Source organism: Erpetoichthys calabaricus, chromosome 3 (genome assembly GCF_900747795.2).
Source record: "Erpetoichthys calabaricus chromosome 3, fErpCal1.3, whole genome shotgun sequence".
In the NCBI taxonomy this organism is placed as follows: domain Eukaryota; kingdom Metazoa; phylum Chordata; class Cladistia; order Polypteriformes; family Polypteridae; genus Erpetoichthys; species Erpetoichthys calabaricus.
The window spans coordinates 104,154,327-104,172,652 of NC_041396.2; the positions used below are offsets into that span (position 1 = coordinate 104,154,327).

At 39.1% G+C, this 18,326-nt stretch overlaps 1 protein-coding gene across 1 annotated transcript in view; it reads left to right on the forward strand.

Moving 5' to 3' along the window:
* Window positions 1-306: 306 nt before the first annotated feature.
* Window positions 307-18,326, forward strand: part of LOC114648298 (sulfotransferase 6B1-like) — a 54,457-nt gene continuing 36,437 nt past the window's right edge. Inside the window, exon 1 of the mRNA XM_051925616.1 lies at window positions 307-562. Coding sequence (XP_051781576.1) covers window positions 367-562 — 196 coding nt within the window. The 5' untranslated portion in view covers window positions 307-366. The remainder of the gene's footprint in view (window positions 563-18,326) is intronic.

Genomic DNA, 18,326 nt, shown 5'->3' on the forward strand with positions numbered 1-18,326 from the left:
CATGTTCTGAATACAATAAGTCATTGTGAACATTTGTGAAAGAATGTTTAAACTGCAATGTATGCTAATGAACTGAAATCTTTTTATCACAAAGGCCTAGAGTAGTTAAGAGTTCATTCAATGTATACCAAAATCTGCATAATTCTAACAAGCCCCAGTGTGTCAGACTATGCATCTTTCTGCTGAAGAAATCATTAAGCCCATCTTTAATGCTGTCAGCACACATACTGCACATCCGCCTCCTCACGGTGGGCTGGGCTCTCAGGATTACATCAACTGCCTGGGTATTTCACTTCATGTTTTAGTTCTTTGTGTTAGTCGGGCGGAGGCACAGGAAAGGAATCTGGCAGGCTTTAAGAATCTAACATGGCTGGGAAGGCTGTCCAAAGGGAAATGGAAGAAATGTTACAGAGAGCCAAAAATGCAAAACCAGAGGACTTGGTGCTAACATACAAGGGAGTAAAGTATCCTTCCTTCCTCTGCAGGGTGGAAACTTTGAATGAAATTCCTTTTCTTGAAGCCAGACAAGATGATTTATTGCTGGTGGCCTATCCAAAATGTGGTAAGTGAATCTTATGTAATTGTGATGAATCACTACAAGTAAAATGTCAAAAGAAAATAATTTTAATAATGAATAACAATACTAATCATTCCGTGTTGTTATCAAACAACAAAATAACTTTTCCCAAAACTGTGGTAGACATTAAGATTCTTTTTTAAGGCTTTGTGACTTGTAGTAGTAGTACTGCCTACTACTGAGATTGCACATTTTTAAGGTAGTATACCATTCTCCATATGAAACTGGCATTATCAAATTCATCTTTCCATTACTTTTTTAATCTGTTTATTCTCCAATTCAGAGTTTCACGGAACTGTTTTGTATTTTATCAAGACTGACTAAAGCTGCTGTAAGAGCCTATCTTAGAAAGCTAATGTTTGATGTTAAATGCATATAGTGTTTGCTTAATTTGTATAGAATGTTACTTTCTTATGGCTATCTAGAATATGGTAGCCTTTAACTTTCTATGCTATATCTATAGAACAGAGTGTTAATTATGGCAGTTAGGAAATAGTCTATTAGATATGTTTTCAAATAGGAGATACCATAAAGATTTCTGAACGGATTTAACTTGCTTAACGTACCTCAAGTACGCCTGTATGACCAAACTTAGAGAAATGAAACAAGTCGCTGTACCCGAATTTAAGAGGACTTAAGAGACTGTTTTAACATATAAAAGCATTGTAGATGATGATCGCTTATGTCTTGCTTGACTCGTCTGTGTCGGTGGAGCGTCTCGATTGTGATGTAGCTGTTGCTAAGGAGCCTTTTGCCTAGAAACGCGCTGTCAGACACTCGCGCAGTTGTAAAGATGTCCCTGCAGAACTCAAGTGAAGTTACAAGGAATGATCCAAGAACAGACCCAAAGCCAGAGAATGTGTTTAAGGAAAAGGCAAAATCAGCTTTCCGATATTATAACTGAAATCGAAAGACTTCAAATCAATCCTGCAAATTTCACCAAGACAGCGCAGCTGTTTGAAAGCTTTCACAAAAGACGTAGTTAGACTGAAGAGCTGAGCAGAAGGATATTGTCTATGCTAAATAAAGAAAACTCGATTTAAACATAGAAAATATCGTTCACAGGGTTGCAACTGCAAGATTGAGATCGCACGGAATCCACAGTCCCACAAACCTCGCAGCTGAAGCGCGTTCTAGACAATAATTGCAGCATGTCATCCCAGCTAAGCACTGCGGCACCAGCACCTTCATCGACAGTCACACTTGAACGGTCGGAACTCGATAGAATTCTGTATTAAGAGCTTGTAGTTAAAGTAGAAAGGCAGGAACAACCTACAACTAGCGCAGGGGCCGACACTCACAATCTATCGGACGTGCTCATACAGAAGCAAACCGAAAATCATAAGGCAGTCGCCAAAGTTACTGAAATGTTAGCTCAGCAAAGGGAGAAGCAAGACGAACCTCCAGCGCCATGTACAAAAGTACCCACATTTAATAGTGATCCTCTACATGCACGTCTTTCACTAGAGCTTTTGATTATGCTGTGGACAATGTGTTTGAAAGAGATCGAGATAAACTGCATTTTCTAGAGCTGTACACTTGAGGCCATCCACAAGAGCTCGTTCAAGCTTGTTTTGTACTTTGGCCAGAAGTGGGTTATCAAGTGGCATGAAGACTGCTTAAAATCTACTATTGATATTGTGGGCAGACATATAGAGCACACATTAAAAAGATTATAAACTGGCCTCAAATCAAATCAGCAGAGGACTGAGGAGAGTTGGCAGGCCCGAGGAAAGGAGGGTGCAGCCAGTACATCGCTCCAGGACCTATGAAGCTCAAGGGGGCCCATGAAGCCCAACGCGTCCCATAATTTTTATTATAATTTGAACATTTATTTATTTAATTCATTTAATTTTTATTGTATTTTTTTAAATGTATCAATGTAATCTATGATTGTTAGAAATAATTAATAATATACACACATACATGTGTGTAAAATTTTGTATAAGGGCCCACACACCTTCTTTGTACTGGGGCCCGGATTTTCTCTAGGCGGCTCTGAGCGTTGGTAGATTTGTCTCTTTTTCTCAGCCCCTATGTGAACATAACGTCAACTGCAGGAGGATACCAGAACGAATTTTATATTGGTGAAAGCCTGCGTATTGTCATTTCCAAGCTTCTGTACGAACTGAAGCGTAAGTGGACATCAACAGCTTGCAGTACCGAAAGAAGGGAAGGAAGAGTTGTACAATTTGACAATTTAATAGATTTTTTTTTTTTTTTTGCATTTAGAAGCTCAAAACACCTCTCATTCAGTGCATGGTGCTGCTTCACAAAGTTGCGCTTAACATAACATTCAAGTAAGAATGTCTGTTTACATAAGACAGTACTACGACTACCACCACGTATACAGTACGGATCATAATACTCTCAAACCTCCTAAATCAGAATTGTGATAGACTGGAGCTTATGGATGCAAGGCAGAAACCAAGTGTGGAAAAACAGCCAGTCCATTACAGGGTTCATTCAGTGACGTAGCTAGGGGCAGGTGGAGGGGGCGGTCCGCCCAAGCGGCACATTTTTGGGGGCGGCATTATTGACCAAAAGGATCAGTACAATTCGTGTGTAAACAGCAGAGTTTGGAAAAATATCACTCATGAATGAAAAAAGTAAATTCTTTCATTTTTATCCATAAATGCTTCAAAAATAATTTTCAGACTGTCTTTCTGTGACGGCATCAGACACAGCAGTTGAAATTTATGGGGCAATAACAAAAATAAACATAAACATTACACCGATAATAATTTTTAGGAAGATAAACAACTAATTTAAATTTATAATTTTGTTTCGTTATCAATCCAAATGCGTTCTTGCTCTGCACAGAAAACATCCCCACCTATCACTTGTACACTGCACTGGTTCTGTTTTTCGTAGCATAATTACATTAAGCTAATAATTAGAACACAGCTTATCAGTGCGTCTATAATATATTCTTATCTAGTTGATGCTTGTAAATAATTATATGTGAAAAATGGTTGCTGTTTCTCTATATATGAATAGATCTATGCAAAATTTATCTTAATTTTTCTTTATACGTCATTTTAATTTTCTATTTAAATAGGTTAACATATTCAGATATGTTGGAGGGCGGCAAATTGAAGCACCGCCATGCCCTAAGTGGCACGAACACGAGCTACGCTACTGGGTTCACTCAGGCACACACTCAAACCCATATGGGGGCTACAAATGAGTTTCTCATTGGGGAACACCCTTCAAAGTCAGTGTTCTCAGTTGGCCATGTTGGAGGTAACAATGCTACGCCAATTAGCTGAGCTGTGATGTAAACATTGATCTTTCTCCTAGCTCAATAATATAAACTGAGAAAAATAATAGCCAGATTATTTATAAACTGATTTTTTTGTCAGATTTTATTTGGAATGATAAAACCCATCCATGGGGGGATGCACAAAGCACTGTTTTTCTTTGTGCAGGTCCCAATTCCAGATAAAAGGGAACGGTTACATCAGGAAGGGCATCTGGTGTAAAGTTTTGCCAGATAAACATGCAGACAGCAATACAGATTTCCAGTTTTTAAAGAACATGCTACAGAGATAGGTATTTCACTACTGTTAGGAAATGTAACCAGTGTTGCACTGAAATTTGATTTAGGAAGAAGAAAACAGATAGAGCAGAGAAGCTGGTGAGTTTGAATGGCCATTGTTAACTGCAGGGAATGAACTGGATAATGGAGTATGGGTACTGAGTGAAGTAAATGTGGAATCAAAACAAGAAACAGTTGAAATAAAAGAAATTCAAGTGTTTTTGTGTGAAAGGTCTGAAAATTCTAGCGTAAAAATGACTGAGTTGGAAAGAAAGTGCAGCAGAACCACCAGATCTAATGACATATGAAGACTGCAGAAAACTAAAGAAATAGAAGAAGCAAGCCATCCATCCATTTATTTTCCAACCCGCTGAATCCGAACACAGGGTCACGGGGGTCTGCTGGAGGCAATCCCAGCCAACACAGGGCACAAGGCAGGAACCAACCCACAGGACACACACAAACACACCCACACACCAAGCACACACTAGGGCCAATTTAGAATCACCAATCCACCTAACCTGCATGTCTTTGGACTGTGGGAGAAAACCAGAGCGCCCAGAGGAAACCCACGCAGACATGGGGAGAACATGTAAACTCCACGCAGGGAGGACCCGGGAAGCAAACCCAGGTTCCTAGGTCTCCCAACTGCGAGGCAGCAGCGCTACCCACTGTGCCACCATGCCGCCCAAGCAAGCCAGAGCAGATAAAAGTAATCAATCTCTTAGGGCTGAGTGAGGAATTTTATGACAAGGCTGAGAGAAGTGCCTAAAACCAGTTTGGCAGGACTCTCTCAATCAACCCCCACAGGAAGGCCAGACTTCCTAGCTGGCAAGCATCAGCTCAACAAATGGTTTTGGAAGCAGGTGTGAAAAGTATCGTGTGCCCCCATTGGTCTGAAGTATGGCTGTTTGGGATTGGCTTGAATCAGAGGCCATTCTGTAGCACAACACCCTATTGATGTAAAGATTTGGACAAAGAATGTATAAATTTGGTTGCTTTACCCCTCCCTTTCTCTCTCTCTGACACCATCATGATGAAGGAGCATCTCACACACCATGGAGTTAAAAGAAGACAACACTGAGAAGCACCACTAAGCAGCCATATTGAGACAGGCATGTAGTCTGTTCTGAAGAAAGCTGACCAAAAAAGATGACTTAACTAGAGACATTTTAAGTAACTAACAAGTCTGTGTGCCACCTGAAACTACATATCAGCATTTATCTGCTTGTATGGTTGCCAATATTCAAATGTATTTTGAATATTATCAATAATACATTATTTAAAGTTGTAACTTAATTCCTGCTTGTCTTTTAATCTATGTAACTGCCTGAGGTAATAGATGTAGAAGGGAAGGCAGGGAGAAGTTATAAAGTACAATATCTTATAAACAGTGGTAAGTCTATGGGATCTAAGGCATTCTGACAAATGCTGCACATTAAAGAATACAAAAGTGGAAAGTAGAGTAATATAGAACTCTACCAAGACAAAACAGCCAGCAAGGTGCTGGGTTATTGGGCTATTGTTGGCCAAAGGAGAAACAGAGTGGGAGGCAGGCAGGAGGAGAGGTGGAAGGTTAAGATAGTGGAAGTGAGGGTAGGAACTTTAAATATTGGCAGTATGACTGATAAAGTGAGCAGTGGTGATGTGCCCTGGGTGTGTGGTCTCCAGTGAGCCTTACCACGCTGGTGCATACGAGTTGCCTCTGAGGAAGAGAGGGCAGACAAAAGGACAAAGCATCTTGGAGATTGCCACTAAAGTGCTAACTAACTGCTATATCTGCAAACGCTGATATCGGAGCTGCTTCTATGGTAGTCTCGCCCAGTTGAGCAAGTGTATGAGATATAATGTGTTTGTGGTTAGTAAGATAGTGCTGTGCCACTATAGAAAAAAAGGATGGGAAGCACTGATATAGGCAATAGTATGAGACTAATTCTTTTTAGCAGGCTTAGAGAAATGACTCAACTCAATCAGACAGTAATTGACAATTTTTTTGGCCTGAAGGAAAGGAGGGCAAAATTTATTTTCAAGGAACTACAGGTATCCTGATCATAAAAACAGAATAAAATTTAGGTAGGTCTTGACCTGTGGAGTTTGTGGTTCTTACAATTTGAATTTATGCTCAGGTGAGGTAAGCTTGGCAAACCTGCATAGGACTGGGCAGACTGGCAGCAAGTATAGAATCAAATTAGGTGGGAATGACACTATGGGTGTGGTAAATGATAAAGTGGGATGCAAGACTTGAGAAAAATCAGAGGACTAGTGATTGTATGATGTGGATTTATGGAATACAGTAGAAATGACCAAGGACTAGGCACTCTATTAGCAGAGGCAGAATAAGATTTGGATTAGACTTATGCTATGGATGTGTTATAGGACAGACGGAAGTGCACGTTATTGAAAGATTCCGGAGGCGGGGATGGGGACGTTACTGTGTGGGTTTTGGCAGAATTTGGAACTGGGCAAGTTGGCAAAGGATTGGGCAATTTAGAGACAGGTGTGAAATCTGGGTGGCAGGTGCACCTGTTCTTTTCCACATCCATAGGGCAAGTTATGGAAAGAATAAGGAGACTGTGGATGTCATGGACTGAAGTTTTGGAGCACAGTAGAAATGGAAAAACTGGCATCAGATTGAGCAACATGGTGGAAAGGGTATAATATATTTTAGCCTGGATTTGTCCTATGGGTCTGGTACTGGATAGGCCAAGATATGGATTGGCCCAATGATGAGGACCACAAAAGCATGTGGAATAGATAGATAGATAGATAGATAGATAGATAGATAGATAGATAGATAGATAGATAGATAGATAGATAGATAGATAGATAGATAGATAGATAGATAGATAGATAGATAGATAGATAGATAGATAGATAGATAGATAGATAGATAGATAGATAGATAGATAGATATGAAAGGCACAATATAATAGATAAGTACTACTTCAGTTTATCCCCCAAAAACTGCACCCCGCCCAAGTTTGTTTTACCAGCCACTACTGAAAGGGAAAGAGTTAGCCGATATGATGGTAAGAAGGAAGGTTAATAGATTCGGCGTGCAAGAGACCAAATGGAAGGGAAGTAAGGCCGGGTGTATTGGAGGTGGATTAAAATTGTTCTACCATTCTGTGGATGGGGGGAGAAATAGTTGAGGTGGAATGGGAATGTACAGGAGAGTATACAATGCATGATGCTGGGGAAGAAGTGTGATAGTCAGAGAGATGAATAAAGTAGACAAGAGTACAAGGAGATAAGGCATAAGGTGAAGAGAGAGGCGGCAAATACTAAAGAAAAGGAATATGATGAGTTGTATGAGAGGTTTGACACTAAGGAGGGAGAATAGGACCTGTACCAATTGGCTAGACAGAGTGACCGAGCTACAGTAGGAAAGAGGAGCTGCAGGTTAGGGTGATAAAGGATAAAAATGGAAACGTACTCACAAGCGAGGAGTGTGTGTTGAGCGGATGGAAAGAGTACTTTGAGAGTTTGATGAATAAAGAGAGTGAGAGAGAGAGAAGGTTGGATGATGTGTAGATAGTGAATCAGGAAGTGCAATGGATTAGCAAGGAGGAAGTAAGGACTGCTATGAAGATAAATGATAAGTGAGGAGTGGCAAAGAAGTACATAAGAGTTGTACAGGATATGTATGAGGGAAGTGTTTAAGGTGGAGGTGGGATTACATCAGGAATCGTCTCTGAGCCCTTTCTTATTTTCAATAGTGATGGACAGGCTGACAGAGGAGATTAGACAGGAGTCCCCGTGGACTAGGATGTTTGTGGATGATATTGTGATCTGTAGAGATAGTAGGGAGCAGGTTGAGAAGACCCTGGAGAGGTGGAGATATGCTCTAGAGAAGAGAGGAATGAAGGTCAGTATGACAAAAACAGAATATTTGTGTGTGAATGAGAGGGAGGTCAGAGGAATGGTGAGAATGCAGGGAGTACAGTTGGTGAAGGAGGATGAGTTTAAATACTTGGGATCAATAGTACAGAATAATGGGGATTGTGGAAGAGAGGTGAAACAGAGAGTGCAGGTAGGGTGGAATGGTTGAAGAGTGACAGGAGTAATTTGTGACAGACGGGTATCAGCAAGAGTGAAAAGGAAAGTCTACAGGATGGTAGTGAGACCAGCTATGTTATATGGGTTGGAGACGGTGGCACTGACAAAAAGACAGGAGGCAGAGCTGGAGGTGACGGAGTTTTAAAGATGTTAAGATTTGTACTGGGTGTGACAAGGATGGACAGGATTAGAAACAAGTATATTAGAGGGCTAGCTCAGAGAGGCAAGATTACGTTGGTTTGGACATGGGCAGAGGAGAGATGCTGAATGTATTGGAAGAAGGATGCTAAGAATGGAGGTGCCAGGCAGGAGGAAAACAGTTAGATCCTAGCAGGAGGTTTATGGATTTGGTGAGAGAGGACATGCAAGTGGTGGGTGTGACAGAGCAAGATGCAGAGGACAGGAAGATATGGAAAAAGATGATCTGCTGTGGTGACCCCTAATGGGAGCAGCCAAAAGAAGAAGTAGTAACACAGTAATTTAAATATTATTTTCATTTTGTTATTTTCAACAAAAAAAAAGCTTGCCTTTAAATGACTTTTGGTAAGGAGTATGAAATCAAAAGTGATCTTGCCTTTCTCCCAGAAATTCATGTTAATGCAACAAACTGGGAACATTGGAATGTGTGAATAATACCAGAACACCTGGAGGAAAAACTCACAAGGGCATAGACAGATTGTGCAAAGTCAATACAGACAGAAACTAGGTGTTTGATTTAAAACTATGATGCTGGGCCCATGAGGTAACAACACTAATTATGTACCAACTCTTTTCTTCATGATTAATTTTAATGTGCATTTTCAACTGTGACATTATTTGTGGCATGCATATTTGAACATGAATGAAAAGTAAAATATTACAAATAGAAGTAGAACTGGATGCTGCTTTCATCTTTATCAAATATGCAGTGTTAGTATTAAATGTCAATTGTTCTATAGCATATCATTTTTATTACAGCATTGTTTAGACAGTTATTAACGGTACAATTTTTCCCATGTCACCCAGTTTTCCTCATACATCCTTAAATTATGTACATTAGGTTATCTGGATTGGCCCTGTTCAGGTAAGTGTGGGTGTTTGAGTGATTAAACCACCTATGTGGTAAGCTGACATCTCATTTAAGGTTGATAAGAACATAAATGTATTGTTCTTGTCTTTGATATTTAAACCAGAAACTAAACAGCAGGCAAAACCCTACCTCACAAAAGATTCATAGAGTCAGGAGATGGCGCCTTGTTCCAATTTTATTTTGATTTTATGAAGTTAGAGAGGAACTGTAAAGAAGCAAATTACAAATAATTACTGATTTAAAATAAACAATATAAGTTTTTTATTTATTTATCCAATTAACTTAAAATAATACTTACAGGCTTTACTTCGATGGGTCTAACAAACACTGACTATTTGTGAAGCTTGTTGTCTAGCCACTGACTTGCTTTAATTCTATTTCTGCTTCCTTACAATTATTCACATGAATATTCAAAAAGTTATGATAACATAACAAACAGTTATTCTGTGAGGCAGAACAATAAGAACGTAAGAAATTTAACAAACAAGAGGAGACCATTCAATCACCTGTTTGTTTAGCTAATAGCTAAGCTGTCCCAATATCTCATCCAGATTCTTTTTAAAGGTTGTCAGGGTTTCTGCTTCAACTACATGTCTCAGTAGTTTGTTCCAGAGTCCCACAACTCTTTGCGTAAAGACGTTCTTCCTGGCTCCAAGTCTTGCTGTATATACACTTTGTCATAATTTGCACTGATGAACATGATGCACCCTTAAGCTGAAAGATTGTGGCTGGATCTACTTTATCGATACCTTTGAGGATTTTAAACCTGGAATAGGTCCCACAAAGTCTCCTGTGCTTGAGACTAAACAGGTTTAATTCTCTTGGTTCTTCTCCTCTGCACAGCTTCAAGTGCTGTTATGTCATAGTGACCAGAACTGCACATAATACTCTAAATGCAGTCTTACTAGTACATTGTATAGATTAAGCATAATGTACCTTGACTTCCATTTAACAGTTTTTTATGATATAACGTAACCTTGTATTTGCCTTTTTAATTTCTTCTGTACATAGTCAATTAAAATGCTGCATGAACATATAGGCCTACCTCTAAATCCTTTTCAGAGGTTGCTTACTGTATAACAGTGTCTCCCAATTTGTATTTATAATTGTAGCACTAATGGGCTCTGGCTTTAAAGCAACCTTCCATTGGGCAAAGTGGTTTCAAAAATAGATGAATATTTATAAATCAGCTTATGATGTGGAAAAATGTTTAATTATGTGAAGTGATGCATAAGTTTTATGCTTTACTTGTTTTTATTCTTAAAAAGTGATCAAATATCCTTTGTTTAATTAACAATATATACCAAAGTTAGTGTTTTACTACATGATGGCCATAAATTTGTTCTATTGTATGAAATACTTAGGTGATGACTTACTGTATAGCACTTTTGATATTAGAGGGCAATTAAAATTGCACATGTGTGGATGACACTGTACTTTTACAGATATAATCAATTGTTTTCAAATCAAATACATTTTCTTGCTCTAGAGAAACATCTTTCTGAAAAGTAGGAGTATTAACATCAGCGTTACATTTTTTCTCAAAAAGACAATTGAAAAGAGTTGCATTTTTTGGCTTGAAAAATTCAATTTTTATTAAATCTCATCTTTCTACTGTAAAACGTGCAAAACGCTAAAAGTACAAAGTCAGAAAGTGTAGAAAGTATAATAATGATACAAATAATAATAATCACAATGGATAATAATAATAATAATATGAACAGCACACAAGAGACATGAGTATCACCTTCAGATTCACCAGAATCACTTTCAGTTTCACAGAACATTTCAGTTTCACTGCCTGAAGACAGATTCACCTCATCGTCATTGCTGAGAAGTGCCATTTTGAGGCTAGGAGAAGATACATCTACACCATTGCCTGGGTAACGCACAAGCCTGATACTTTTAGCACTGTTTTTGCACCCTGAGTGATACTCGGGTCTAACGCTAAGGAGGTTAAAACAGTACTGTGCATTCATTTGCCACATGAAATTATGCTCTAAAAGTGAAGCATTTTTTAAAAATATTTCAAAAAATGCTGATCTTGTTCTTGCATTTTAAAATAGAAGTCATTTGGTGCATAAATTAGAATGTCAAAAGCTTTAAAACTTACCGATTATGTCCACTTTGAAGCAGCAAAGGTTTTCAATTAAGAAAATGTGCCTTCCACATTTCTATGGAATGCTTGTCTTACTCGCAGAGATTGTCGTAAGTGGAGTTTTGACATTTATCCTGAGCACATCTCCAGTTTACCATATTTCTGTAGTTTCTTGCCATGGGTGAAGTTTAAGGGGTGGCCAGGGGGACACAGCCTTCCTAATGGATGCATTATGTTACTAAAATGGGTCTCAAATAAATGGTATTTTTTAAGGCCACGGTTAATGTAAATATGTTAATAATCAACTACTTAGGCTCAGCAATGACACTGTGGTAGTGTTGCTGCTTCATAGTAAGGAGTCAGAAGGTCACACCCAGATTGCTCCCTGCTTGGAGTTTGCATGTGGGTCTCCATGGCTTTGCTCAGGTTTCCTCCCACAATTCAAAGACATGGAGGGTAAGTGAACTGGCAACACTAAATCATCCCCTGATATGTATGTGTGTGTGTGGGTTCACCTTGCAATGGGCTGGTGCCTTGCCCAAGAATTGTTCCTATCTGCACCTGTTGCTTGCTGGGATAGGCTTTAGCTGCTCCCTGTCTTGGAGAAGTGGGTTTAGAGACTGGATGGATTGATGAATACAATAACCCATCCTTTCCTAAGCAACTCTGTCTTGTTTAAACAGACAGAGAAGTACTTTGCACCATTTCAATTACAGATTAGTTTTATTGCTTCAGATTTACAGTCCTATCCACAATTATTGGCACCCCTGAGAAAAATGGAAATTCACCTTTTAGTGAATAAAGGTAATCTCACACTGAAAAAATTAGAAAAATCAAACCTTCAATTGAACTAAATTTATTTATGAGAAAAAATAATCCCTCATTTAACAAAACCATATATACCACAATTATTGGCATCTCAAGAAGTTCTTGTGGTCAAAGTGTAAATGATTCCTTTTCTTCCATCCATGTCTTACTTTTATAAGTCAATCAAAGTGTGTAGGAAGTTTCAAGCAGTAATCCATGACTTTCTGTTTCACTGGGGTATAAATATGAGAATCAGCATGGGAAAGATAAGGGAACATACTATTCAAATGGGGGGGGGGTTGTTTTGATCTTCATAAGTCAAGAAATGGCTATAGAAAATAGCTACTCACCTGAAAATGCCCATATGTACAGTTAAGGCAATATTTAATAAGTTCTAATCAACTGGAACTTTAACCAACTTGCCTGGAAGAGGATCCAACTTAATTTTGTTCCCACAGAGTGAGGAGGATGGTAAGAGATGTAAACAAGTCCCAAGGATCACTGTTGGAGAAATACAGAAAAATGTAGCATTTTGGGGTCACCAAGTCTCCAAAACTACCACCAGATACCACCTCCACGCCAACAGATTATTTGAAAGGCATGCCAGAAAAAAAACCCTTTCCTGAAATTTCACCACCAAGCACTGGACTTTGATAAATGCTACTAGAACTTTAATTGGAAGCATGTTCAATGATCAGATGAAGTGAACATTTGTGGCAAGAAACACTTAAGGAGGTTATGGCATAAAAAAGCATGGCTATACTGAAAAGAACCTGACCCCTCACTGTCTCAAAAGGCTCTGGGAACCTTGTTAGGGTACATGGCATCATGGAATCCATGAAACACCAGGGGCCTCATGTATAACGCCGTGCGTAGAACTCACACTATAACATGGCGTAAGCACAAAAGCGGGATTGTGCGTATGCACAGAAAAATCCACATGCAGGAATCTGTGCGCACGCATACTTTCACGTTCTTCCACTACATAAATCCCGATCGGCGTGAAAAGTAACGCACGTGCACGCGCCTTCTGTCCCGCCCCAACTCCTCCCAGAATTACGCCTCTTTCAATATGCAAATCAATATAAATAGCCTTCTGTGAAAAGACAATGGGAAAAGCACGGGGGAAATATAAGAATTTCAGCGAATACCAAGTGTCGGAGAAACTCGAAGGCTCAACTTCACAAACTCGCACAGTGCCCGAAATAAAAAAGAAATCACATATCAAAGTCGCCATGAAAAGGCGAGTCGTAGCCCACCGTCTGAGTGTCATATGAAAGCTTATCAGGGTACAGAAAAAAAAATAGGCACACAGTGGGAAAAAAGCACGAAATGTCAACTTTAATCTCGAAATTTCACGTAGTTTATTTTGCCATTAAAGTCGAACATCATAAACTTCATCTTAAAATCATTTATTTTACTAGTTTCTCAAGTAGCACGTTAAATGCTTTGTTCTGTATTTGATCTTCTATGTGCTCTATGTATGTGAATCACTACGTGCTTCCGTTCTTTCTCATTCTCCGACACAGAATCCATTACATTCATGATATTACAGCTCTCTGAATAATTAAAATACTGACATGTATACGTTATATCATTGTCATGATGATAGGAATGAAAGCATGTTATTAAACATGGGAACACGGTGGCGCAGTGATTGTGCATATCTCACGCAAGAGGCTTGCTGCGCCATGTGCGACCTTCGATGAAATAATTTATTACAGAAGTACTGTCTCTTTCAAACGTACTAACCTCCAATTCCTGTCCTTACTTTTCTTTCTCCAAATGACCAATCGCCACACAATCAGCTCTGTAATAGACGTTAAGCCATCTGTAAGCTTAGAACGCCGATTCTTCAAAACTTTTAAGGAACATCGAAATATCTTCGTAGTAAATGTTTAATTATTCTATCCGTCTATCTTTCCAGTGTCGCGTCAGCGCAAGAATACAACGCAATGCAGGAACAATCCCTGAGCTAGCTAGCGCTGCGGCACCGTGTCCTCACATGTTTAATTATTAACAATACAGATTATTTAAATGAAGTTAAAGTTTTAGCTGTATAATATAATCAACATATTTTGCTGCATTTCATCTTAAAAATGAATACCGTCATCATATGTAAATATGCACTTTATAAAGTGGCGCAGGTTGTGCAATATTATAACTGTAGTGCAAGTTTACAGTGAGGTGATTGTACTTATAAGTAAACAGTTATATAAGGAGCAGTTGATGGACTGATTGAGTGCGTTTAGAGTTCTTGGGATGAAACCTTTTCTAAACCGCGAAGTCCGTACTGGGAAATCTCTATAAAGCGTTTTGCCATGTCTGAGTCAGCGTCTGCTTCATGCTGTATACCGATATTTCAGCTGCTGCTGTGATTCCCCACTCAGATACAGTGATATAAATACTCCGAGTGGTGCAGCGAGAGTAATATGGAAAAAGATGATCTGCTGTGGCAACCCTTAACGGGAGCAGCTGAAAGAAGAAGAAGATGCAGTGAGAGTTACAACGCTAAAGCAGTTATGGTATTTGGAATACTATGGTTATTCCCTGGACCATTATATTGCTGCAGGTTAATTACAATCAGATGCATTACACTAATAAACAATATGCAGTTAGTTTCAGTGTATTTATAAAGCCGCGTCAGGAATGTGGATCTAAGAAAGAAAGGTGATCACACAGGAACAGTAGCACTGCTTTGACGCTGGGTGCCGCCAGTCTGCAAAACCGATCGGAGAAATTGCGTACGCCAAGGTATGAGTTACCGTGGAAATGTGCGTGGCTTTACGCCAAGTTTAGGTTTTATACATCGCGATTTGAGCGTGGAAAGGTTCGTACGCAACATTTCTGTGCGTACGCACCGTTTATACATGAGGCCCCAGGAGATTTTAAATTTAAATCTGTCTGACTTTGCCAAGAAACTACAACTGGATCCACCATCAGGACAATGATCCAAAACGTATCTCCAAATCAACACAAAAATGTTTAAAGGAACACAAAATCAAGCTTCTGCCATGGCTGTCTCAGTCCCTGGACCTAAACCTCACTGAAAAACTGTGAGGTGAGCCAAAGAGGAGGGGGCGAAAGAGAAAACATATGACCCTAGATGATCTACAGAGATAATGTAAAAAAGGAATGGTCTCAGATTTCATGCTCTGTATTCTCTATTTTGTGTTTTCTCTCTACCTCCTTACTTTGAATCTTTTCCTCTAATTGTCACTAAACTCCAGAGTTGGTAACTTCTTTGCATTAATGGAATGAGGTTGCATTTCCCAGGTTCTCTTTATAGATTGTGATTTACAAAGAGCGATAAAACAAAATCCTGGACTGGTCAAAAATAAATCTAGCCTTTTAGCTATCACTTGAATATAATTCCCTTGGAGTAAAGATACAGAGAAAGCATACATTTATGAAAACATGTAAACTGCTAATCGTGTCAAAGGGATTAACTTCCCCTAAAAGCCTGTAAAATATAGAGTCATTACAGTTTTGACATTAGCTTTAACACTTGTGTAGCATTTTTCTTAGATGTGAAATACTCATCCCTGTTTGAATCTGAGCTTCGAGATGTCATGGATGGATCAAATGCTAGTTTTGATATTTTCCTTATGATGTAACATGAAAAGAACAGCAACTTCCGCATTTTGTCATGCATCTATATATTCCCCAAACCTATTTGAAATCAGACATTTTACTGACAACAAAATGCATAAAGCAGGACCAACACACCAGTTCAATGTTGGTTAAACAAGGCCACAGAGATAGGCTTTCTAGGTAAAGATCATTGCCAGAAATTGATTTTGCAACACTCTTTCTTTTATTCACACATACTTTCCTTGAAAGTTTCAATGTTTACGTTAATGAATAATCTACTGGGACCATTTTAAGAGAACTTTCTCTTTTGACTTTGCAGGTCAGTTGATCAAAGTCAGAAAAAAATCATAAATCTTTGTAGGGCTCATGCTGCTTATAAAGGCTGTAATGTATGCTGTACCTATGGTATTCCAAACAAACTGCAAATTATTCCTTTCATGCCCATTAGCAGAACACTTTTAGAAACAACTCGTGCTTAATAAAGATGTATATATAACATGCTTGCCAAGCTGATACTCTTTTCAAAGTGATAAATTAAATAGAGAGATGAAAGAACAGGAACTGACATAGAGATTACTCTGGTGCTGTTTTGAAAGAAAGTCAGAAATACTAGAACCATTGAGAGGCATGACAGGATAGCAGGGATTCTTTGGAGTTGTGTTTTATTACTTTAATAGTATTGAATCTAGGTGATTTACCATCACGTGAACATGCTGCACCACAGCAATGGAATCCACTCTCTCACATTCAAAGATAGGATTATTGTTTACAGGTAAGTCAGTTGTTTATTTCTCTCATGTTACAAGCATGAGAAGATTGACTGCTACATGAATCACTTTATATTGTCTTTATATTGGGTTATAGAGTTGCTCAGGGCATAGGGTTTCCAAGAATATCAACTTTATGTAACAGGCAGAAACAGGCATTAAGAGTTTATTCAACAGGAGTTTATCTTGAATGTACAAGAACACAGGTAGCAACTTGGCAAAAGACACACTCCAGCTCCACCTTTCAGTTTAAAAGAACACAAAGTCTTCTTCGTTGAGCAGGTTCACTGTCTCGGAAGCAGCAGCTAGGGCAGATGTGGTCTGGCAATAGAGGACAGAAGAGTGAGCAATTGGCTGGCTGGGGCTCAGCTCAGTCATTTAAATGTTCTAAGCATTGTGCGAGAAGCATGTTACGCGGTAAAAGAGCAAAACCGCAGCTGATCCCGCAAAGGTTCGGTTAATAGTGTGTTTGTTTCACATTGAAATACTGTTTAGGTGGGTGTTTTTCGAAGGGCAGCTGTGTTTTTTTGCAATTAGTTAACTGTTTAACAGAGAGCCAGCTCTCAGTTAAGAGAGCATCAGTGTGCAGCAAGCTGGCGTTAGGTGGTAGGAGTACGGAGCAGACAAGGATGTCAAGGATGGTGAATCGGCTGGGACATCAGTCACAACATCTTCATTAATAAGCCATTAACAAATACAATTATCCATTTCTTGAAGTGATAATCATATACCATATTTGTAAGATTTTATAATAACTTTTATTAATAAGTCATTAGCAAATACTGTTAATGCATATTTACAAATATTTTATTCATTTGTTGTAGTCTTTTTATAGTACATACTCTAAAGTCAAATCTATTCATCCATTATAAATGTTTGTAAAGTTTAATAATGAAAAGAAGGAAAACTGATACTGCGGTGGGTTGGCACCCTGCCTGGGATTGGTTCCTGCCTTGTGCCCTGTGTTGGCTGGGATTGGCTCCAGCAGACCCCCGTGACCCTGTGTTCGGATTCAGCGGGTTGGAAAATGGATGGATGGATGGAGGAAAAGTGATAGCAGCATGGCCCCCTACAAAAGAACACTTAATTAAAATCATTGTGGAGTTAAATCTATGGGAAGAATTACCTAAAAAAGCAGTTTACTAAATAAAGAATAATAACAAAAGAAAAATAAGCTGCTGCAGAGCCAGATAGAAGTAGAATTGCAATGAAAATTTTTATCAGAGCTAGTTATATATGAAACTAGCAAAAGTACCCAGCTTTGCCTGAGTATATTTGTAGAAATGGTCAGGGAAAGAGACGTCCGAGGTTCGATTCCGCGAGAGGGAATGCAGTGAGTGTGTACGCCTGATGAGCCCAGAGTTAGGGCGAAACACGTGTCACGTACTCTTTGCATTATTTGACAGTAAACTATGCAACATTCTATGATCTGCTTCTTGCAACTGAAGAGGGCACCGTGGCGGATGTTTGCCGATTTGCAGACCAACCACAAGCGTTACCTGGAAGGTAACCACCCATACAATCAGATTGTGATTCAGACTACAAATGTCATGAATGTAATTACCCCGATCTACGTGCTGTCAAATAAATGAACCACACACCATGGCGCAACGTAAAGAGGCTTCACTGCTGATGTCCGGGGTTCGATTCTCGAGAGGGGGTGCAGTGACTGTGTACGCCTGATGAGCCCAGAATTAGGGCGAAACACGTGTCGCATACTCTTTATATTATTTGACAGTAAACTATGCTATATATATATATATATTGTGATAGACGGCCAGGAATCCTGCCCAACCGGGATGCCTGGAGGAAGG